This window comes from Vidua chalybeata, chromosome 1, assembly GCF_026979565.1.
Source record: "Vidua chalybeata isolate OUT-0048 chromosome 1, bVidCha1 merged haplotype, whole genome shotgun sequence".
Lineage (NCBI taxonomy): Eukaryota > Metazoa > Chordata > Aves > Passeriformes > Viduidae > Vidua > Vidua chalybeata.
Window position 1 is genome coordinate 38,922,688 of NC_071530.1, and position 17,189 is coordinate 38,939,876.

At 39.5% G+C, this 17,189-nt stretch overlaps 1 protein-coding gene across 4 annotated transcripts in view; it reads left to right on the forward strand.

Annotated features, from left to right (window-relative positions):
* Positions 1–17,189, forward strand: part of RARB (retinoic acid receptor beta) — a 204,351-nt gene that overhangs the window by 111,835 nt on the left and 75,327 nt on the right. The window contains exon 1 of one of the 4 annotated variants that reach the window (XM_053935188.1): positions 805–1,300. The exons of the other annotated variants lie outside the window; for them this stretch is intronic. Within the exon in view, the coding sequence (XP_053791163.1) occupies positions 1,144–1,300 (157 nt within the window). The 5' untranslated portion in view covers positions 805–1,143. Of the gene's footprint in view, positions 1–804; positions 1,301–17,189 lie in introns of those variants that run through there. 4 annotated transcript variants of the gene reach the window in all.

Sequence of the window (17,189 nt, forward strand, 5' to 3'; positions counted from 1 at the left end):
TGAGATTCCCCGCTGGGAGTGGGGCTGGCACCGGCCACAGTCCCTGCGAGTGGTATTGAGCGGGGTCCCCGCGGGTGGCATTGAGCGGGTCCCCGCTGGCGTGTGCCGAGGCAGCGTCGGGATGAGGCTGCTCCCAAGCCCAGCCCGCCAGCCCAGCAGCTGGGGCGAAGCCCGTGTCCCTGGCTGTGGAACAGCGGCAGCGCCTGCGCCTCGCTCGTGGCCTCTCCGGGGAGGAAAGGAATGTGTGTGTGCGTGTGTGAGGGAGGGGGGCACCCAACTTTCGGCAAATTGAGCTGGAATTTTCAAATTCTCCTTTCCCTGCAACCGCTGAAAACACCGCTTTTTTTTACTTCCCCCCCCCCCCTTGTTGTTGTGTTTGGCCTTTTTTTTTTTTTTTTTTTAATTACTTTATTATTTTGGATCTTTCTGTAAATTGCGCTCGCCGTCCGCACCCGCCCGCTCGGCGGCCGCGGGGCGACTCCGGCAGGGCTGGGGCTCGCCTTTGCCTGCCCGCCCGCCCGCCGGGCTTTTTTGCAGGGCTGCTGGGAGTTGTGAAGGCGTGTGAGAATCCTGGGAGCTGGTGATGTCAGACCGCTTGGGTCATTTGAAGGTTAGCAGCCTGGGAAGGGTTCACGGAAAGTTCACTCGCATATATTAGGCAATTCAATCTTTCATTCCCTGTGACACAAGTAGTAGGAAGTGAGCTGTTCAGAGGCAGAAGCATCTATTCACGGCCGAGGGGGATCCCGAGCCTCCACCGGAGCTGTTTTATCCCGGGGAGGTGGGCGATTGGCACGGCGTGGGACGCGGCACACACCCGGCAAGCGTCTCAGGAGCTGGACTGACTCTCAAGAAATTTTGGGGGGAAATTGATGGTAGCTAAAACTTGGAATGCGGCTCGCATCCCCCCATCTTGCTGGATTGGCTGGGCAGCCTGGAAAATGGTAAATGATCATTTGGATCAATTACAGGCTTTTAGCTGTGTTGTCTGTCATAATTCATGATTCTGGTCTGGGAAAAAGACCAACAGCCTACGTGCCAAAAAAGGGGCAGAGTTTGATGGAGTTGGGTGTACTTTTATGTGCCATTTTCCTCCACACCTAGAGGAAAGCACTTTCGCAGGCATTCTGTGCAGGGGGAATCATGTTTGACTGTATGGACGTTCTAGCAGTGAGCCCTGCTCAGATGCTGGATTTCTACACTGCGAGTCCGTCTTCCTGCATGCTCCAGGAGAAGGCTCTAAAAGCATGCTTCAGTGGATTGGCACAAACAGAGTGGCAACACCGGCACAGTGCTCAATGTAGGTCCCAACTGTTATTTTTCCACTTTAAAGATATTACTATTATTATAATTGTTGTTGTTGTTATTTATTTAATTTATTTACTTGCATGTGTTTAAAAAAGAAAGACTGGTAATTAAGTGCAGAGGTAATGAGGGGTGGGGTGAGTTTTCGTGCAAAGCTTTTTTTCCCTCCTTTTGGCAGAAAGGAAAGAGGAAAGAAGCACCGGACTTCTTTCTGTTTATCCCTTCTCATGTGGCGTATTGATCCTAACAACAGTTGTGGAGCCACACAGGAACACAGAAAATCGTAATGTAATACAGCAAATACTTGCAAAACTCCAACCAGTGAAAGACGAATTTACATAACAGCTCTGTGGTAGCTTCCCCCCCCCCCCCCCCCCTTTAATCTAATTTTGTAGCACATTTGCTAATCAGGATGCATGTTGTCTTGAAGTGCATTTTAGCAGAGCAGCCAAGCAATTAAAATGTTGATCTCTACAGTTCTTGCAAAGATGTGGAATTGCAGTGGGTAGGTTGCCATTCCAAAAATCAGACAGTAGTTATAAGTTTCTGAAGAAAAGGCAATATTTCTTTGTACTGACCTTGCTGCCACCTTTCTTCTTCACTTTGTTGCTCTAAGAAGTTGCTGTTTTGCTAGAAAACTACTTACTGTGAACACCCTTTGAGTTTAACCATCAATTATTTCTATACCTTGAGATTCAGACAGCGATGCACTGTTAACAGAGGAGTGAGAGTTAGTGGTAGGACATTCTGAAAATGTGTTACTATGTTATAGGGTCTTCATTTGTTGCTGAAATATATAGATGATAAACAATAGCAGTATTTTAACACCCCAGTTTCAAGTTTGAGGAATGACAAAAAGTGCCAGAAAACATCACCTTATACTGTGCTTAAAAGCTTGCAGGATGCTTCACTGCTCTGACAGTGATTTAGATAAATGACTTGGCTATCTATCAAAATGTTTTTAGCACGCTCTCGAACACTTCAGTACACCATTAACTGTATAATGCTGTTGGAAATTTCTGTTTTGCGGTATGTTAAAAAGTTAACTAGGAATTAGAAGAGTTCTCCCTTTGACATTTCAAAGGGGTGGAGTAGGTAATTGAAAAATAAATTTAAGAGTGTTTGGTGAAATAATGTGTTTCACTCGGCTCAAAAGTTTTCAGACACCATATGACATTTGTGTGGGTTGAGTAATGAAAACAGAATTGTAAAAATCAGTGACTAGCGGCCTACAACACTGCAAATGTTTTGATGTCTTTACAATTAAAGGAGACTGTGAAGTTCAGCATGGGATATTTATTATTTTCACACTGTTTTCAAAATGCTTCAAACAAAATATGAAACAAAGCTTCTACTTCAAAATAGTGTTACTAGCTATGGGAGAGCTTCATTTAGCAAAAACAAAAATCCAAACCAGATGTTTTACTAAAAATGTGTTTTCCTTCTTTTATGGTTTAAACTTTAGTATAACTTCAGTGATGATATTGCGGAAACTTGGAATTAAATAAACTTTCCTGGAGTAGGAAGCATATATACTGTCATTAAAAGCTTACACTTGCAAAATATTCTTTAAATAACTCTTGGCTTTAAAATGTCCTGCTCTTTCTCTTGTATGTTGTTAATACCTAGAAGCAGGATTCTTAAAAACAAAATATATGGTGTTTGTTCTTGGGCAAGTTAAACACAGGATTACCCTTATCAGAATGGAATGAGTGGTAAATATGTCATTTGCCTAGGGTCTGTGATAAGAGACAAGTGTTGATAACAGGAAAGTTTAGCTAATCAAAAAAACTCATATTAACAAGAGTAAATAAAAATACAGGAAAATGCATTCAGGAATCCAGTCTTGTAACTTCATAAGCAGTAGGATTAGTCTTCACTTTGTGGGAATTTAAAATCGGGTCGAAACCTGAATCATAATACAGTGGCTATAATTTGAACTGTGAAAGTTAATGGTATAGAAATGTGGAAAAACAAATGTGGGAAAACAGAAATTAAGATTTCTATTTGAAACCTTAGAGCAAATTTTGTTTTCAGTTTTGAAGAAAGTGTAAGCAGTTTATGCATCAGTGAATATATAAACAGATTATGAAATACTAAAATTCTCTCAAAGGTTAAGATTTTTATCTTGCATCTCATGAAAATATGACAGAACTAGAAATGTTGTGGTCCATAAAGCTATTAATAGTTTAAAGGTTGCTCCAGTGCTTATAAATACAAAGATAGCAGTGTTCAATTCTAACTCTAGCATTTCCTGATTCTCCATTTTTACGAAGACCTCTGTGATTTGATGTAACGTAATAATAATCAAATCTTGTAATTGTTAGAATTGTGATAGGGTTTTTTTGGTCTAATTTGTTGTTTAATTTTTGGCTCTGCAAAAAAAAAATCCAAGCCAGTACACCTGCAGCCATTGCCTTAGGCCTTAGAAATATTGCTTTGATAGAGACGTGCTTGTAGAGTAAAAGGTAAATGGTTGTTGAGGGAATAGTACATGGGTAGTACAAACTCAGAGCAGGCCAGTAACAATCCCAGACAGCATCAGGGTTTCAACTGAAATGCTGACAAAATTGGCCATTGCAGGGTTTAGGGCAGAATGCTGTAGGTCTCCAACTTCAGCACATCTTCCGTACGTTAATACTGTTACAATTCACTAAGCTAGTGCACTCCTGCAGCATCATGAATTTTCTAGTCCATGAGGGTCTGCAAAGTAAAAATAGAGGATAAGACACAACCCAAACATGACCTTAACTTGTGTGGTATTTTTTTCCTCTTCACTGTGGGAGGAAAAACCTGCCCTGTGTTTGCAACACAACTGTTAGCCACTGCATATTGCACGGTGTGTTACAAGAATACGAAAAACCCCCCTGACTTTGTACTCATATGAGTGTATGTTTTATTTGATTCTAGTTATTATTGTTGTAGATACAAAACGAAATTATTTGTTTGCAAAGAAAATTGTGGACTCAGAAATGAGACCAGAACCAACTTCACTTTTAATTGTAATTTGTTCTCGCACCTTTTGTCGTAAGATAAAAATCAGGTCGGTATAATTAAATTAGACAAGGATAGTTCTTAAGAGGACAAAAGAGTTAAGATTGTAAGAACGAGTAATTTATAGTTTCTTAAGTAAGGTAGAATATTCTGCTCTCTCATAGTGCAGTGGCAGCAAATACTGAGAGAAAACCAGTAACTTTTGGTGAAACATGAGCTAGCTAAATACTGCGGAAGTGGGAACAGGACAGGTCCTGAGACAGGAGCTGCAAAGAATGGAGATATGACCTTGGAAAAGCCTATTAAAAAAAGTCTTCATTAGTCTCCATTTAATGCAAAAAAACAAATGAGCAGGCCCAAAATGAGTAAGTTTTTTTGGCATTATGTAGTGTTTCAGCTAATTTTATCAAGAAGATATAATTTCCTTAGGGTTAGAAGCATACAAAATTTGATGAAGTCAAAAGTTATGGATATGGCAGCAGAACACACTGGGATGTTGAGGCTCGCGTAATATACAGTTCTTATTTCAGTTTGGTAGGAAGTGTTTGCCTACCCGAGCTAGCGGGTATAACTTTCAGAAAGTTCATGAAGATGTAGGACTCCCGAAAGCATGCGTTTTCCTTCAAAATTCTGGATTATTGCAATGTTTGGGTTACGTTCCCATTCTCCGCAAGCACTGGAAACATCTGTGTTCCACAAAAAAAAAAAAAAAAAAGCTCACGACTTTATTTTCTTTCATCTTTCTGAATTAAAAAACAAACATTTTGAAGTGAAGGACTTGTAATCTGCATTCCCAAGTATCAAATTGCTGCAGGTGTGTTTGCTAGTGCCCAGAAGGCAAGATCTGTTTGAACCAGGTTATTTTCTTTGAAGTTCATCTATAAACTTTACAGCTAAATGGCTAGGACTGATTTGCTTAGGGATAGAGTCTTTGTTTAAATTTTTATATGTCTAGGTTAATTCTCTGAAATATGTGATGAAAAAAAAATGTTTGTTTCTAATCCACTTCATTAAAAAAAAAAAAAAAAAAGTGGGGATATTTTTCTTCCAAAATAACTGAAAGGGGAAAACTATTCTCTACATAGGCTGTGATGCAGTTAGTCTGATTCGGCTGCTGGCACAGGAAAACCCTAATGGACATGCACCTCTGTCAAAAACTCCTGCAGACAAAAATGATGAGAGGCTTTTGCTGGTGAAGTCAGGGTGGGATAAGCTTGGAGGAAAAGCAATGTATCTTTGGGTGACTCCCTGCTTGCCTAATGAGTCTGTTCAGCAAAGGTGCAACTTGTCAGAACAAAGCCAGGCTGAGGCGATGCCTTGAAGAGGGTTACGGTGAAGTTAAGGAGTTGAAAGAGGGAGATAGTGTTTCAGACAGCGAAGTTAGTCATCTTCACATCCAGTGAAATCCCTACTTACTGCTGAGCGGTTTTTGTTAACCATGTGTGCGTCACACCAGCCCCGCAGCCCGGCCAAGCCGAGGGGCTTTGCTCGGGGGAGCGAGGCGCCCTGCTCGGCGGATTACAGTCCCACCTCCCCAAAACACGCCAAGTGACTGGTTTTGCTCAGGTCTAATTTATATACCGCCCTTTACGCAGCCGATGAAGTGCGGCTGTGTTACACAGCCAGCATTTAGATTTGGGAGCGGGGCTGTGAAAGGGACATTGTGCTCGGAAGGACTGCTGTCTGCCGCGGTCGGCCACTCTATGCCCCGTCCTATTGAGACCTCAAAAGCAGAGCACAGCTGTGATGAGTTTCCAGATCTGTTTGGCCGTGGGGACCGGCCCTGGTATGCGTGCGAGCCGGGGGGGAACATCCCTCTCCTGCCTGGGGGGCTGGCAGCAGCTTCTGAGCACTGAATTTACAGGGGCGGGCGGCTGGGGCCAAATTAGTTGTGGTTTCAGAGGGCTTTCCAGAGCTTTGCTAGGCTGTAGCACGCAGCCCCATGAGGAAGGATATCAGTTGATGTATAAAATGGCCAAGGAACTTCGGTAAATAGACTTTACCCTTCAAATCCAGAGGTCCTGGCAGCGGCTGTGCGGGAGGGTGGGGTTGTACTTTTCCCCTTCCTGTACTTGGACACTTTTGATTATCCAGACTTTCTGGGGCTGAGCAGGGCTGCCTAATAACAAAGCCTGCATAATGTAATTGCCTAAATAGGCCTATTGTCCTTTTCAAGTCACTGTGCTGTGAAATCTTTCAACTTTTTGCTGAAAATGTTGCATTTTCATGTAACATTAAGATGTCATAGTGGCTGCAGCGAGGAGGGGATCCTTTACCCTCATTTCTCATTGCCGAGTGGTCGAGAGGCTGGTTATATTCCTGCCCCCTATTGATGTTTACTCCTTTTGGGAGGCAAACATTTTAGCCCCCTTCTGGCAGGGTAAACTGCCAAAAGTAATAGGCCTGGAAATACAAAGCTATGATTGATTTTGACCTTTGCTCATGTGCATGAAGTCTGTCCCCATGCACTGTGACCCATGCCACTTCTTGCTGAAATCCAAACCCTTTCAAACCAAACGGAACCACGAAAATGCAAGCCGCAAAATGCTCAAAACTATTCTAAAGTAACAGAATAATAATCTTCTCTGTGCTTCAGGAAAAATATAGTCAGGAGGGTAACAAAACTGGATTTTCTAGCAGGCAAACGAGGAGTAATGTCTTACTGCTGCCACCTTTTTATGAGAACCATAGTCCAGGTATAAAAGAAACAATCTGATATAATGTGGAAATGATTCTGTACAGTTTTTTTGGTCACAGTAATCTTAGCTGTTCCTCCATATTGTAATCTGTAAGCAACTTGCATCCAAAACCATGGATTTTATACTGTCTTTTTAAAAATAATCTAAGGTCTGGTATTTCATTAACTTGTCGTTGCATGAGCAAATGTGTTTCAAAAGTTAAGAATGTCAGAAACAGTAGCCTAAAGTTAGCATCCTAAATTCACATTTCATGGCTTCATTTCCAAATATGCTGAGCATCTAGGAGCTCCCTCAGCACTTTTTAAAGCAGGCCATATATTTGAATGATCAAATACTATTTAAAACCTTCATTTAATATTAAAAATGTTTACAGGACTGTTCCACTTCGCCCAAACATGAAAAAGTAATTCAATGACAGTGTTCACAACATCAACAGTGAAAATAGAGACACTTATATGATAAAGTAGGACTTGCTTATAAAAATATATTACTCTCTTTCCATAAATTTACAAATCAACTGAGTTTTTTCCCTTGTATATTGTCTGACTCATAGGTTTCTCTGATTCTCTGTTTGCTTCTCTGCAACAGTCTGCTCAGCAGATATTAATTGTGGTATAGATTTTAATAGCCAGATTATCGTCTTCATATACTCACTTATTTGCAGCTGCTCAGGATTGCTTTCCCAGTGGCAGCGAATTAACATGACTTCTGTCACTGTGCATTTTGCTTATTTGGGGGGGGGGGGGAGGGAGGAGGGGAAATCTAGCTTTCTTCAGCTCATTTTAGTAATCTGAATAGGAGTGTAGAACTTGCATCATGTGACAGGTCAGCTCACCAGCATGGGGTCCCTGTGTGAGAACCTCCCTTGTACATGACAATCTGATAAGGATATCATGTGGTTTAGAAACACATTCCCACAATGTTCACTTCTTTGTCCCTTTATTTGGGAGTGGGTAGGAAAAAAACTTTTAACAAACTAGAGCTAGCCCTTATATAACTGACCCCACTTTCTTTTAGTGTTCTGTTTGAGCCTTGAATCTTCTTCAAATACTTTTGTTAAGAGAGATGGAAATATAATCCAGCAAGTCTGCGTTAAAGAATCCTAGACACAAAGTATATAATATACCTTCTGTTCCCCTTGGACAAGGTGATTTTTCTTCCCCCTGCTTATACCATATATAAACTGAATATCATAAAACTATATAAGTTAAATATACACATGCAGGCTACACTTGTATAGGTTTAATAGGTTAAAGCTTGAATGAGTATTTATAAATTCTCAGAGTGCTCTGGATCTTCACCACTAAGGACATGATTTTAGAGTCCATCCATAGTTTGTAAGGATTTCCGTTTTATGCACTTTCAGTGACTTACAGTTTGCCCTCTAAGTGCATCCCCTAAGAAAAAAAGCAGAGAAATGTCTTGTAACAAAGGGATTTTTTTTAGCACCGCTTAGTTTCTTTTAATGGTTTGGAGGATCTCTTTCCATTGAACCATAATATTTTTCTCTAGGCTCACATAGTATTTTTAGCAAGAATCTTTGAAAAATAAAATGACAAATTAAGGATGTCTTTGTCTTTTACAGCCTTATCTAGTGAAGCACTTAAATGCACTCAACCCTCCACCCTCAATTTTAATAAGTTTCAGAGACAGAGTGGTTGTATGAGTGAGCCTTTGGTGTATTTGTGTACTGATACTTTTAGGAAATACCAGTAAAAGTTCATGTCACTGTGCTGGATTTTCAGCACAATAAACATCCAGCATCTTTTCTGATTAAGAAAGAAGGATCAGTCTTTTAAAGATGCATAGGAGAGGTGTGGAACAATTAAACAGGTTGACCAGTGTTGCACCAACTGGAGACAAAAAACACAGTTTGATCTAACACAGATTTCCTTCAGTGGGTCCTTTGATTATAGAAAGCCATTTGTGCCTGTAAGATAGAAACAGTGGAAGAAATGGTTCAATTACTGCTTCCCCCCCAAAAAAAACCCCAACAAAACAAATCAAAAGAAAACTAACCAAAAAAAAAAAACCACCCCACCAATACAGCTAAAGAACACAAAATGTCTCTTGAATCGTCCAATTTTTTTTATTTTTTTTTTTTAATCTGAATGCAGTTTGAGGTAATTCCTGAAGTGGCCATTAAACCACTCTGCTGGTCCTCTCTGCCAGGCTGGCTGATGACACAGCAGCACATCATATAGAGGTATGCATCTCATCTCCTACGAGAGTTCCTTTATCTTCCAGTCCTGTACCAGAATCACTCCTCTGCCAGCTGGTGACTGATACCAAGAGGATTTCTAGGTTCTTGCATGATAAGTGAATGTAACATCATCTGAGTTGATTTAAGTATTTCACTTGTTCACAAATACCAGTTTGGGACAGAGGTGTTCAGGCGCAGCACAGCTGTGCCCTGTCTTTTGGGGGTCTCGGAGCCTCCAGCACTTTTGCTCAGGGAGTAGCTGTGGGCAGAGCCCGGGGCAGGAAACAGGCTTCTCTGCCACTTTAATTCCTCATCTTCTACTCAAAAACTGACAAGAAGACCAGGGTTGCCCGTCTTTCCAAGACAGAACATTCACTCTCTCATGAAGAAAAAGGAGTTGGAAAACTGTGTCACAGTGCCATCTGGCGATACCTGACACCCAGACCTGCCCTTGGGCGAGGGCTGTGGATCTGCAAGGCAGATGCTTCCCCTAGGACCTTGGTTTAGGCACAGGGAAACGCTTGTGCCCCCCAAAGCTTGACTCGCTCGGGATTTTGCACTCCTCTCTGGGTTGCTCTAATCAAAGGTCCCAACTTCTCTACAAACTTTCCTTCCTTCACAGGGATCCACCCTCACTGATCCACCAGCCTGCAGGTTTTGGCATAGGGCACAAGTGAAAGGACTGGCTAAAATGCCACGCATGGGTGAACTTTCTTATTGTTAAGATCAGGTCCTGAGCTTGGAGGTTCTTTCTTTGGTTTTAAGCCATTGTTCATTCTACTGCCTTTCAACTTTTGGTCTGAGGAGGTTTTTTTTCTTTTTCCCCTCATCTTGCAGAGTAATCCTTAGTATTGCTTTGTTGTTAGCATAGCTCTTTTCATTCAGCTGAGGAAGAAATTTTATTAGTTACTGGGTGAGGGTATATGTCAAATCCTCCTTAGAGGTTAACTGGAAAGTCTTGGCCTTTCTAAAGATCTTTCTGATTTCACTCTACATTTTGAATGCTAATGTGTAAAATGCAGAACAAATGGCAAATCACCGATGTCTTTTATCAAGAAGCTAACAGGGCAAGCTACTTTTCCCAAGTCTTCATCCCCTAGTGAACCTCTGCCTTCCTCTCTCTATTTGGAGAGCACATTCCAGCTGTGTTTTTCTAGTTGCACATATAGTCACATGCTATGCAGGTTAGGTATGTGAACTGCTCATCTTTCTAATGCTTTGCGCCTATTGCCACATTCACTTCTCTGACACCACACCAAGAAGGATCCATTATCTCCCTGAAGTTTTGAAAAGAAGCCTTCAGCTGCCTGCAAGAATTCAGAGCTGACTCATATCCTCCTGTGTTTTTTTTTTTTTTTTTTTTTCCTCTTCCTTATCCGAATCCTTTCCTTTCTCTGTGTTTTGGTGAGGTCCTGCAAGATATTTGTGGTTAAAGCATGAGCTGTGTGTTAGGATGCACTGCATGTCTAGAGGCAGTTTGGGCAAATAGCTGTTCCCATCTCCCTGAAATGGAGTCCATTATGAACATTGCAATTTTTCACCTTCACCAAAATGTGAAAGCAGAGCTCAGTTACAGTGTGGTATACTGGCACTGCCCAGCAGTACTGTGTTTGTTATGCTTTTGCTAACTTGAATTTCTGTGCAGAACAAGAAAATACGCTGAGAAAAAGAGGTTAGGAAGGAATGACGCAATCAAATGAGATTAAATCAGAGTATTGGTTTCCTTGGAACACATATTTGGCTTTTTATCAACAATCTTTTCCCCATTTTTCAAATAAACACATATTTTCACATGATAACTCTATTTGAAATATTAATCCTTCCAGGGCTGCGTTACCTTTGTTTCTTCTTCAAAGTCCATTACTATGAAAAGGTTGCTGTTCCTTAGGCTGTTTCAGCTTCAAAAGAATTTCAGGGCCTGGTCTATTGGAAAGCTTGGGGGTATAATTAGTGAAAATGGAAATAGATGCAAGAGAAATTTAGTTCCTGATGTTTTAATTTAGTGTGGTACTACCATGTGTTGTTGAAGAGGATTCTTAAAGGCAAACATAATTATTTCATTATGGTCTTCAGTTTTCTTTCATTGGTCTTAATGACAAGAAGCTTTATAAGGAGTCATACATTTTAATTAGACCTTCTTATATTTACATCAGATAAATAACAAATAATTGATGAAAAACAATTCTTCTGAATGGATGATTTCACATGGAGCTCTGGTTACAGTTTAATGATAAAATATATCTCTTATTGTTTTGCATTTTAATTATGTAGCATTACTACTTTAGCAGAGATCTCAAAATACTGTTATTTCCATTCATTTAATTAGATTCACAATTGTTTATATAAATTAATAAAAATTCTGAAGAGAGAAGGTGTTTTTCAACATATATACATGAAAATCTGTTTCCAGCTTTCACCAATTTCTTTTTTAATTCATCTTCTAGACTTTTTTTTTTTTTTGTGATAATCTCCAGTAAAAGCTGGTTGGAAAAAGAATCATAGCTTTTCCTTTATCTCCAATTATCTACGTAGGAGCAAGTCCTGCCATGATTAACAGCCCAATACTCCTATAGAGGTCAAAGAGTATGAAATTGTAGGACTTGCAGTGGAATTTTCTAAGGAAAATTTGGGTGCATCTTTCTCATCAGTTTCATTGAAAGTTATTCCTTTGAAAATCCTACTGATACATTTTTAAAATTGTGTGTGTACTTCTGAATGCACTTAAAATACCTACTTTTAATTTTCTTTACCCTCTTTATTGGACACTCTCTAGTACCAAGAGAAATTCTTTTAGAGTTTTGCTATTTACAAGAGTCTTTCCTGTTTTCAAGCTCTTCAGCATTTCATTTTAGTAACAAAACATACTTCACATGATTCATTCCTCGGAGTATAACAAACACTAATTGTTGTTATTGATTTTAAATTTCACAACCATTACAAGTAACCCAGATGAGTGGCAGATAAAGAGTAATAATCCATGGAGTTCTGGAAGTGTTTCATGTTTGTCTGTACTACTTTAAGTGATCAATAGTAACTGCCCCATTGAAACTAACTGCTATATCAAATAACAGTAAATCAAATGAATGTGCTTACAGATTATTTATTGAAAGCTCTAATTGTTCACTGGGGCCCTGCTTATCTCAGGAAACAATAGAAGCCAGTGATCAGGCAAACTGGTTTGCAAATGCCGAGGGGGCCGTGAAACAGCAGGGTCTCCCTGTTCCTGGGTGGTATGAGAGCTTTCCAAAATGTGCCCCTGTCCCACTGGGATTGTCTGGTCCCAGGGTAAGGTGGTCAGAAGTGAGTTTTCTCAAAGAGCATCCCATGAGCTCACAGGTTAAACTTTTTAAAAAATTACTGTTTTTGTAGGTTGTCATCTTTGGATGACAAACTTCTGTCTGGTGGGTAAAGTGTGGGAAAAGAACTAAGAAGATTTTTCCAAAATTTCTGACAAGTCCATGTAATGAAAAGCAAAACAGGATCAGGCCTTAAAATGGGAAGTAATGGAAAGCATATTGAACTTACTCTGAGGAAAGCTTGCCTAGTTTATATTACAGTTTGGGGCAACTCTGTGTAGCTGTGCAGTTGCCAGACTTGTACAAATACTAAGAAATAAAAGCAATGATTTCTAACCAACAATCCTCTGCTGATTTTACTAATTCCTTAAAATGGCTGCTCTGCCTTGTCACAGTGACTCAGTGAAATAGTAGTGCCACAGGTTGGAGGTTTTTTGGACCTTCAAGTGAAATGGTAGTCTTACAGACAGTTTCACAGCTATCTACATTTTTTAATAGCCTTAGTGTGCTGGCAATAATACTTGGCTGTGTCCTCAGAATTCTTTGGGTATTGGCAGAGGCACTAAAGCAGTCCTTCGGAAAGTTTGGGAAGATTGCACTGAATGAACTGTGACAACTGGAAAAGCATTTGTAAATATTAGCCTAATTTCTCAGAAAATAATGGCCCAAATCTCTCAAACATGGCAGGAAAAGGGGCTTTTTCCCCCTTAAAAAAAGGTGTGTTTTATGAAACATAATTATATACGTAGTGTAGTAGTGGATATTCATAATATAGACATTTTAAAATTATTAGAGCACAGTAACCAGAGATCCTCTGGATTTTAACCTCACAGGGGGAAAATAGCTTCACTTTTTCAGAGTATGTTTTGCCTTAAGTTTCTTGGGGCATCAGCTACTAGGACTGAATGTTTCTTTTACAGTTCTTTGGAAACAGAGTACTTTCTTTTTGTCATATTCTATATATAGTATGGCTGATGTTTTTCCTGTTTGCAAGGCAGGGATATTGCAGTCAGTTGTGAGTAGCTTATCTGGGGAAAAAAAAAAAAGAATCACTGCTGAAAGTAGATATTGAATAAGAAAGACCAGGTGACTGGGAAATACTGTTAGGACATATGTGTTTTCCTGAAGTACAGTGTGTGCATATTTTTTCACTTCTGAGTAAAAATAGTAATGACAGACAACGCACAGGTAAAATTATAAGCATTCCTCATTCCAACAGTTTAATAGGAGAATCTACTGCAGGTAGAGAATAAGAAAAGAGAATATTGGTAAATGTGCCTTCCAGTCACAGATCTTGTCTCCAGGCTCTTGTGAATGTTATATTTTATTGATCTTAGATCTTCTAGGCAGAATGTGGAAGTGTGCTCTGAGCCACAATCAAGAGAACTGCTACCAGTTGGCTCTGGGACATCATGCTCCTTCCCAGATTTCAGCTTTTGCTCGACCTACTGTGAGAGGGGCAGAGAGATGTTTGCCATGTTAACTGCACTGATGGAAAGTCGTAAGGAAAAAAAACAACCTCGATGAAAATATTTTATAAACTCAATGCCAAGGTGCTGTGAATTACAAGGAAAGGAAATTTGTTAGTGACTTAGTTTTCATGTTACTTTCCTCACTGTGTTACAATTTTTAGTCTGACAGGTATTCAATTAAAAATACTGAAATTCCACTTAAGTGAGCATTACAGCTTGGTAAACTCTATATTTCATTTGTTCTCTCAAAAGACAGTGACAAAGTTCTTAAATATTCTGTAAATTGGAATTACTTATATTAGCATCAGAAATGTTGGGGTGAACTGCTCTTAGTACTGCACTGCCCTAATCTGGCAGGCTGAGGGGGTGAAGGAGGACAGAGTATGTCCCTGTTTTGGTCTCAGATGTTGGAAACGTACATGTGCTGTAGGTTGTTAGAAAGGTCTGTTTTTGGTCTGATTGTCTTATTTGCAGATAAGCACAAGTGATGAAAGCCATAGTTTTCCTGTTATTGTGTCATGTCTAAATGGAAATAATAGATTGTTTTAATTATACCTTCACAGAGCAGTGATGTGGGTGCAATTAGGCTAGTGTAAGGAATAATCTTAACACTTACTTGGAAAGTGAGCTACATGGATGTAAAACATACATGTACAAGCAAGGATAGCCCAGGGGTTCACTGCAGTGATGCTGGGGTGTGGGAGACATGGGGTGTGGGATATCTGCCTGGTTTGAGAAGCTCCCTTTGCTCCTCCAAATCTACACACTGCCCTGTCCTCTTGCAGCCGGCTGCTGCTGAGCAGCAGCAGGAAACTCATGGCTCCATTTCATGGCCTGAGCCTTGCCAGCTTCAGCAAATGGCCCTGGGTTGAAGGGGCATGGCTGGGAAGCTGGAAGTGTGCTCCTCCCCTCCCCACTCTGCCAGAATGTTGGTAACCTCTGGGAAAGGGCTGAAGGATGGCTGCCTGGGGTGTGCTGGTTCAGCAGGTTTCATCCCAGCTTCGTTGTAGTACGAAACCTTACTTGATAAGGAATCATACCTCTGGGTGGCATAATGCCAAACAAAGGTCTGCAGCAAGGGCCCAAGTGTGAGATCCTGAGCAAGGAGATATAATGCTTCACAGTTGTCCAGTGCCTTGCAAAAAAGGCAACTGCTGTGTGATGGGGCTGTCAAAGAAAAATAAGGAATAAGACATCCTTTTCAAAGGAAATCAAAACTTAGAATTAGCAAAGTAATAAAAGCTTTCTAAAGTGAAAGCTGGAAACAATACATTTTTAATAAAATGGGCAGTTACTCTAATTGCTGAACCCCTACTGTTCAATTTCTTTTAGTGCCCTTATTCATTAAATTCAGCATACTTACACTTATTATTTACAGATGTATGCGTTTTAACTTGTTTATAGAAACCATGCCTTGCAGAAAGCTGTGGATGGTATAATGCTAATTTGTGTTTATTGCTGCCTATAATATGCAATTTTAAAAACAATTAAAGATAGCAGTGGAGCTCATCACTGGAGCCAACCTCCAACTGCCCATGAAAAGTAAAATATTAGCACCATGTGCTGCCTTAAAAGGTTATAGGCCGTTTGTAGTGAGTTGATAACATACCCATTAATGAAGAATTTACCTGTTCTTAAGGATTTTAAGCTCAGCAGTCTAGTTTCTAGATAATGTTTTAATGTATCCCATTTAAACATATGTGATGGAGTTCATAATTGCCCTTGTAAATGGGTATGGAAAGGAGGGTATATAAATCAATTAGTGAAATCCAGCAGTGTGGCTGTAATACAAATTAATTGTAATGATAAGCATTTTAACTGCTACTCTACTAACTTGAAGTACTTTTGATCACTGAATTGACTCTTATTGAGTCACTCTATTAATTTTAAGATTTGAAAACACTTTAAGATCAAAATGTTCTGAACTAATGGTCCTAAAATTTGAGAAATGAAATGATATGTAAAATATTACACAGCAAGTCAGTTTTATGGCATTTCCAAAGAGAGCACAATAGTTTTATTTTGTCCATGTGGTACTGAACAACTGTGTAATAGCATTACATGATTAAAGATATTAAAACATTCCTTTTATTGCTGGATTCAAGCCACAGCAAAAAGTCATGATGAATAGTGTCATAAGATATGTTGAATATATAGGAAATAAAAAATTTATTTGGCAGACATAGTAATACCAAAAACTAATACCAACTTGGATAGGAGGTGAGTTCTGAAGAATAAAATCATTCCTTTAGAATAATTAATTCTGTTTCAATGCTTGAAAAGACTTAAAAATAAAAATCCTCAAAACACTATAAAACATTTAATAACTATAAATGGAGACTTTATGAATTAGTGAAATATCTAGATGTGTGTGGAAATTATAGCAACTATTTCATTGCCCTTGCAATTTTCTTTTATTACTGATGATACCCGATCTGGGTTTTCTCCCATTTATGTTTACAAGAGTCTTTTTTTGGAATCAATGGAGTAGCAATACTGTAAAACATAGCTGAAAAAAAGAATCAGAGAATCAGACCCCTTTTATTTTTAAGTGTTTCTTTCCTTACAGTGGGCCATTTCTTAAAGTTTTGGATCCTGTAGGGAAAGCACTGCATTTGTTACACCACATTTGTATCAGTAGTCCACAGAAATAGGCTTATTTTTCATAAAGAATAAAGAGGTCAGAGTTCTCACCTTCTCTACATTTGTGTCTCTTCTTTGACTATACCACTTTATTCCACATAAAGTTCTGACCATAGGAATTCACAGGTAAAGCAGCCAGGGCCTGAATTGTAAGACAATTCCATTTTCAAAGGAAAATCTAACTTCATGCAGATGATGGCACAATTATGTTTTTTTTGTTTGTTTGGGTTTTTTTTTGTTTGTTTTTTTTTTTTTGTTTTTTGTTTTTTTTTAAGGAAGATCCTATTTTTCAGTTTTGCAGTAATGCAGAAAATGCAGAATTTTCACTTGAGACTGATGTGGTTTTGCATGGTAATGGACAGGCAGAAAATCACCGACCTGAAAAAACTACAGAGCTAGCATCTTTCGGATGTTTTTCTTCAGTTTTCCATACGATTTATTTTTTTTCATTTAACATGTTTTCTTTTTCATTTCGAAGGTAGGCTCCTAATACAAAGTGATGAGCTGCTGCCCTGTAAACTCTGCCTGCCAAACCCTGCGGCCATCCTGTCTCTACTCTTACTTTCACCCTGGCTCA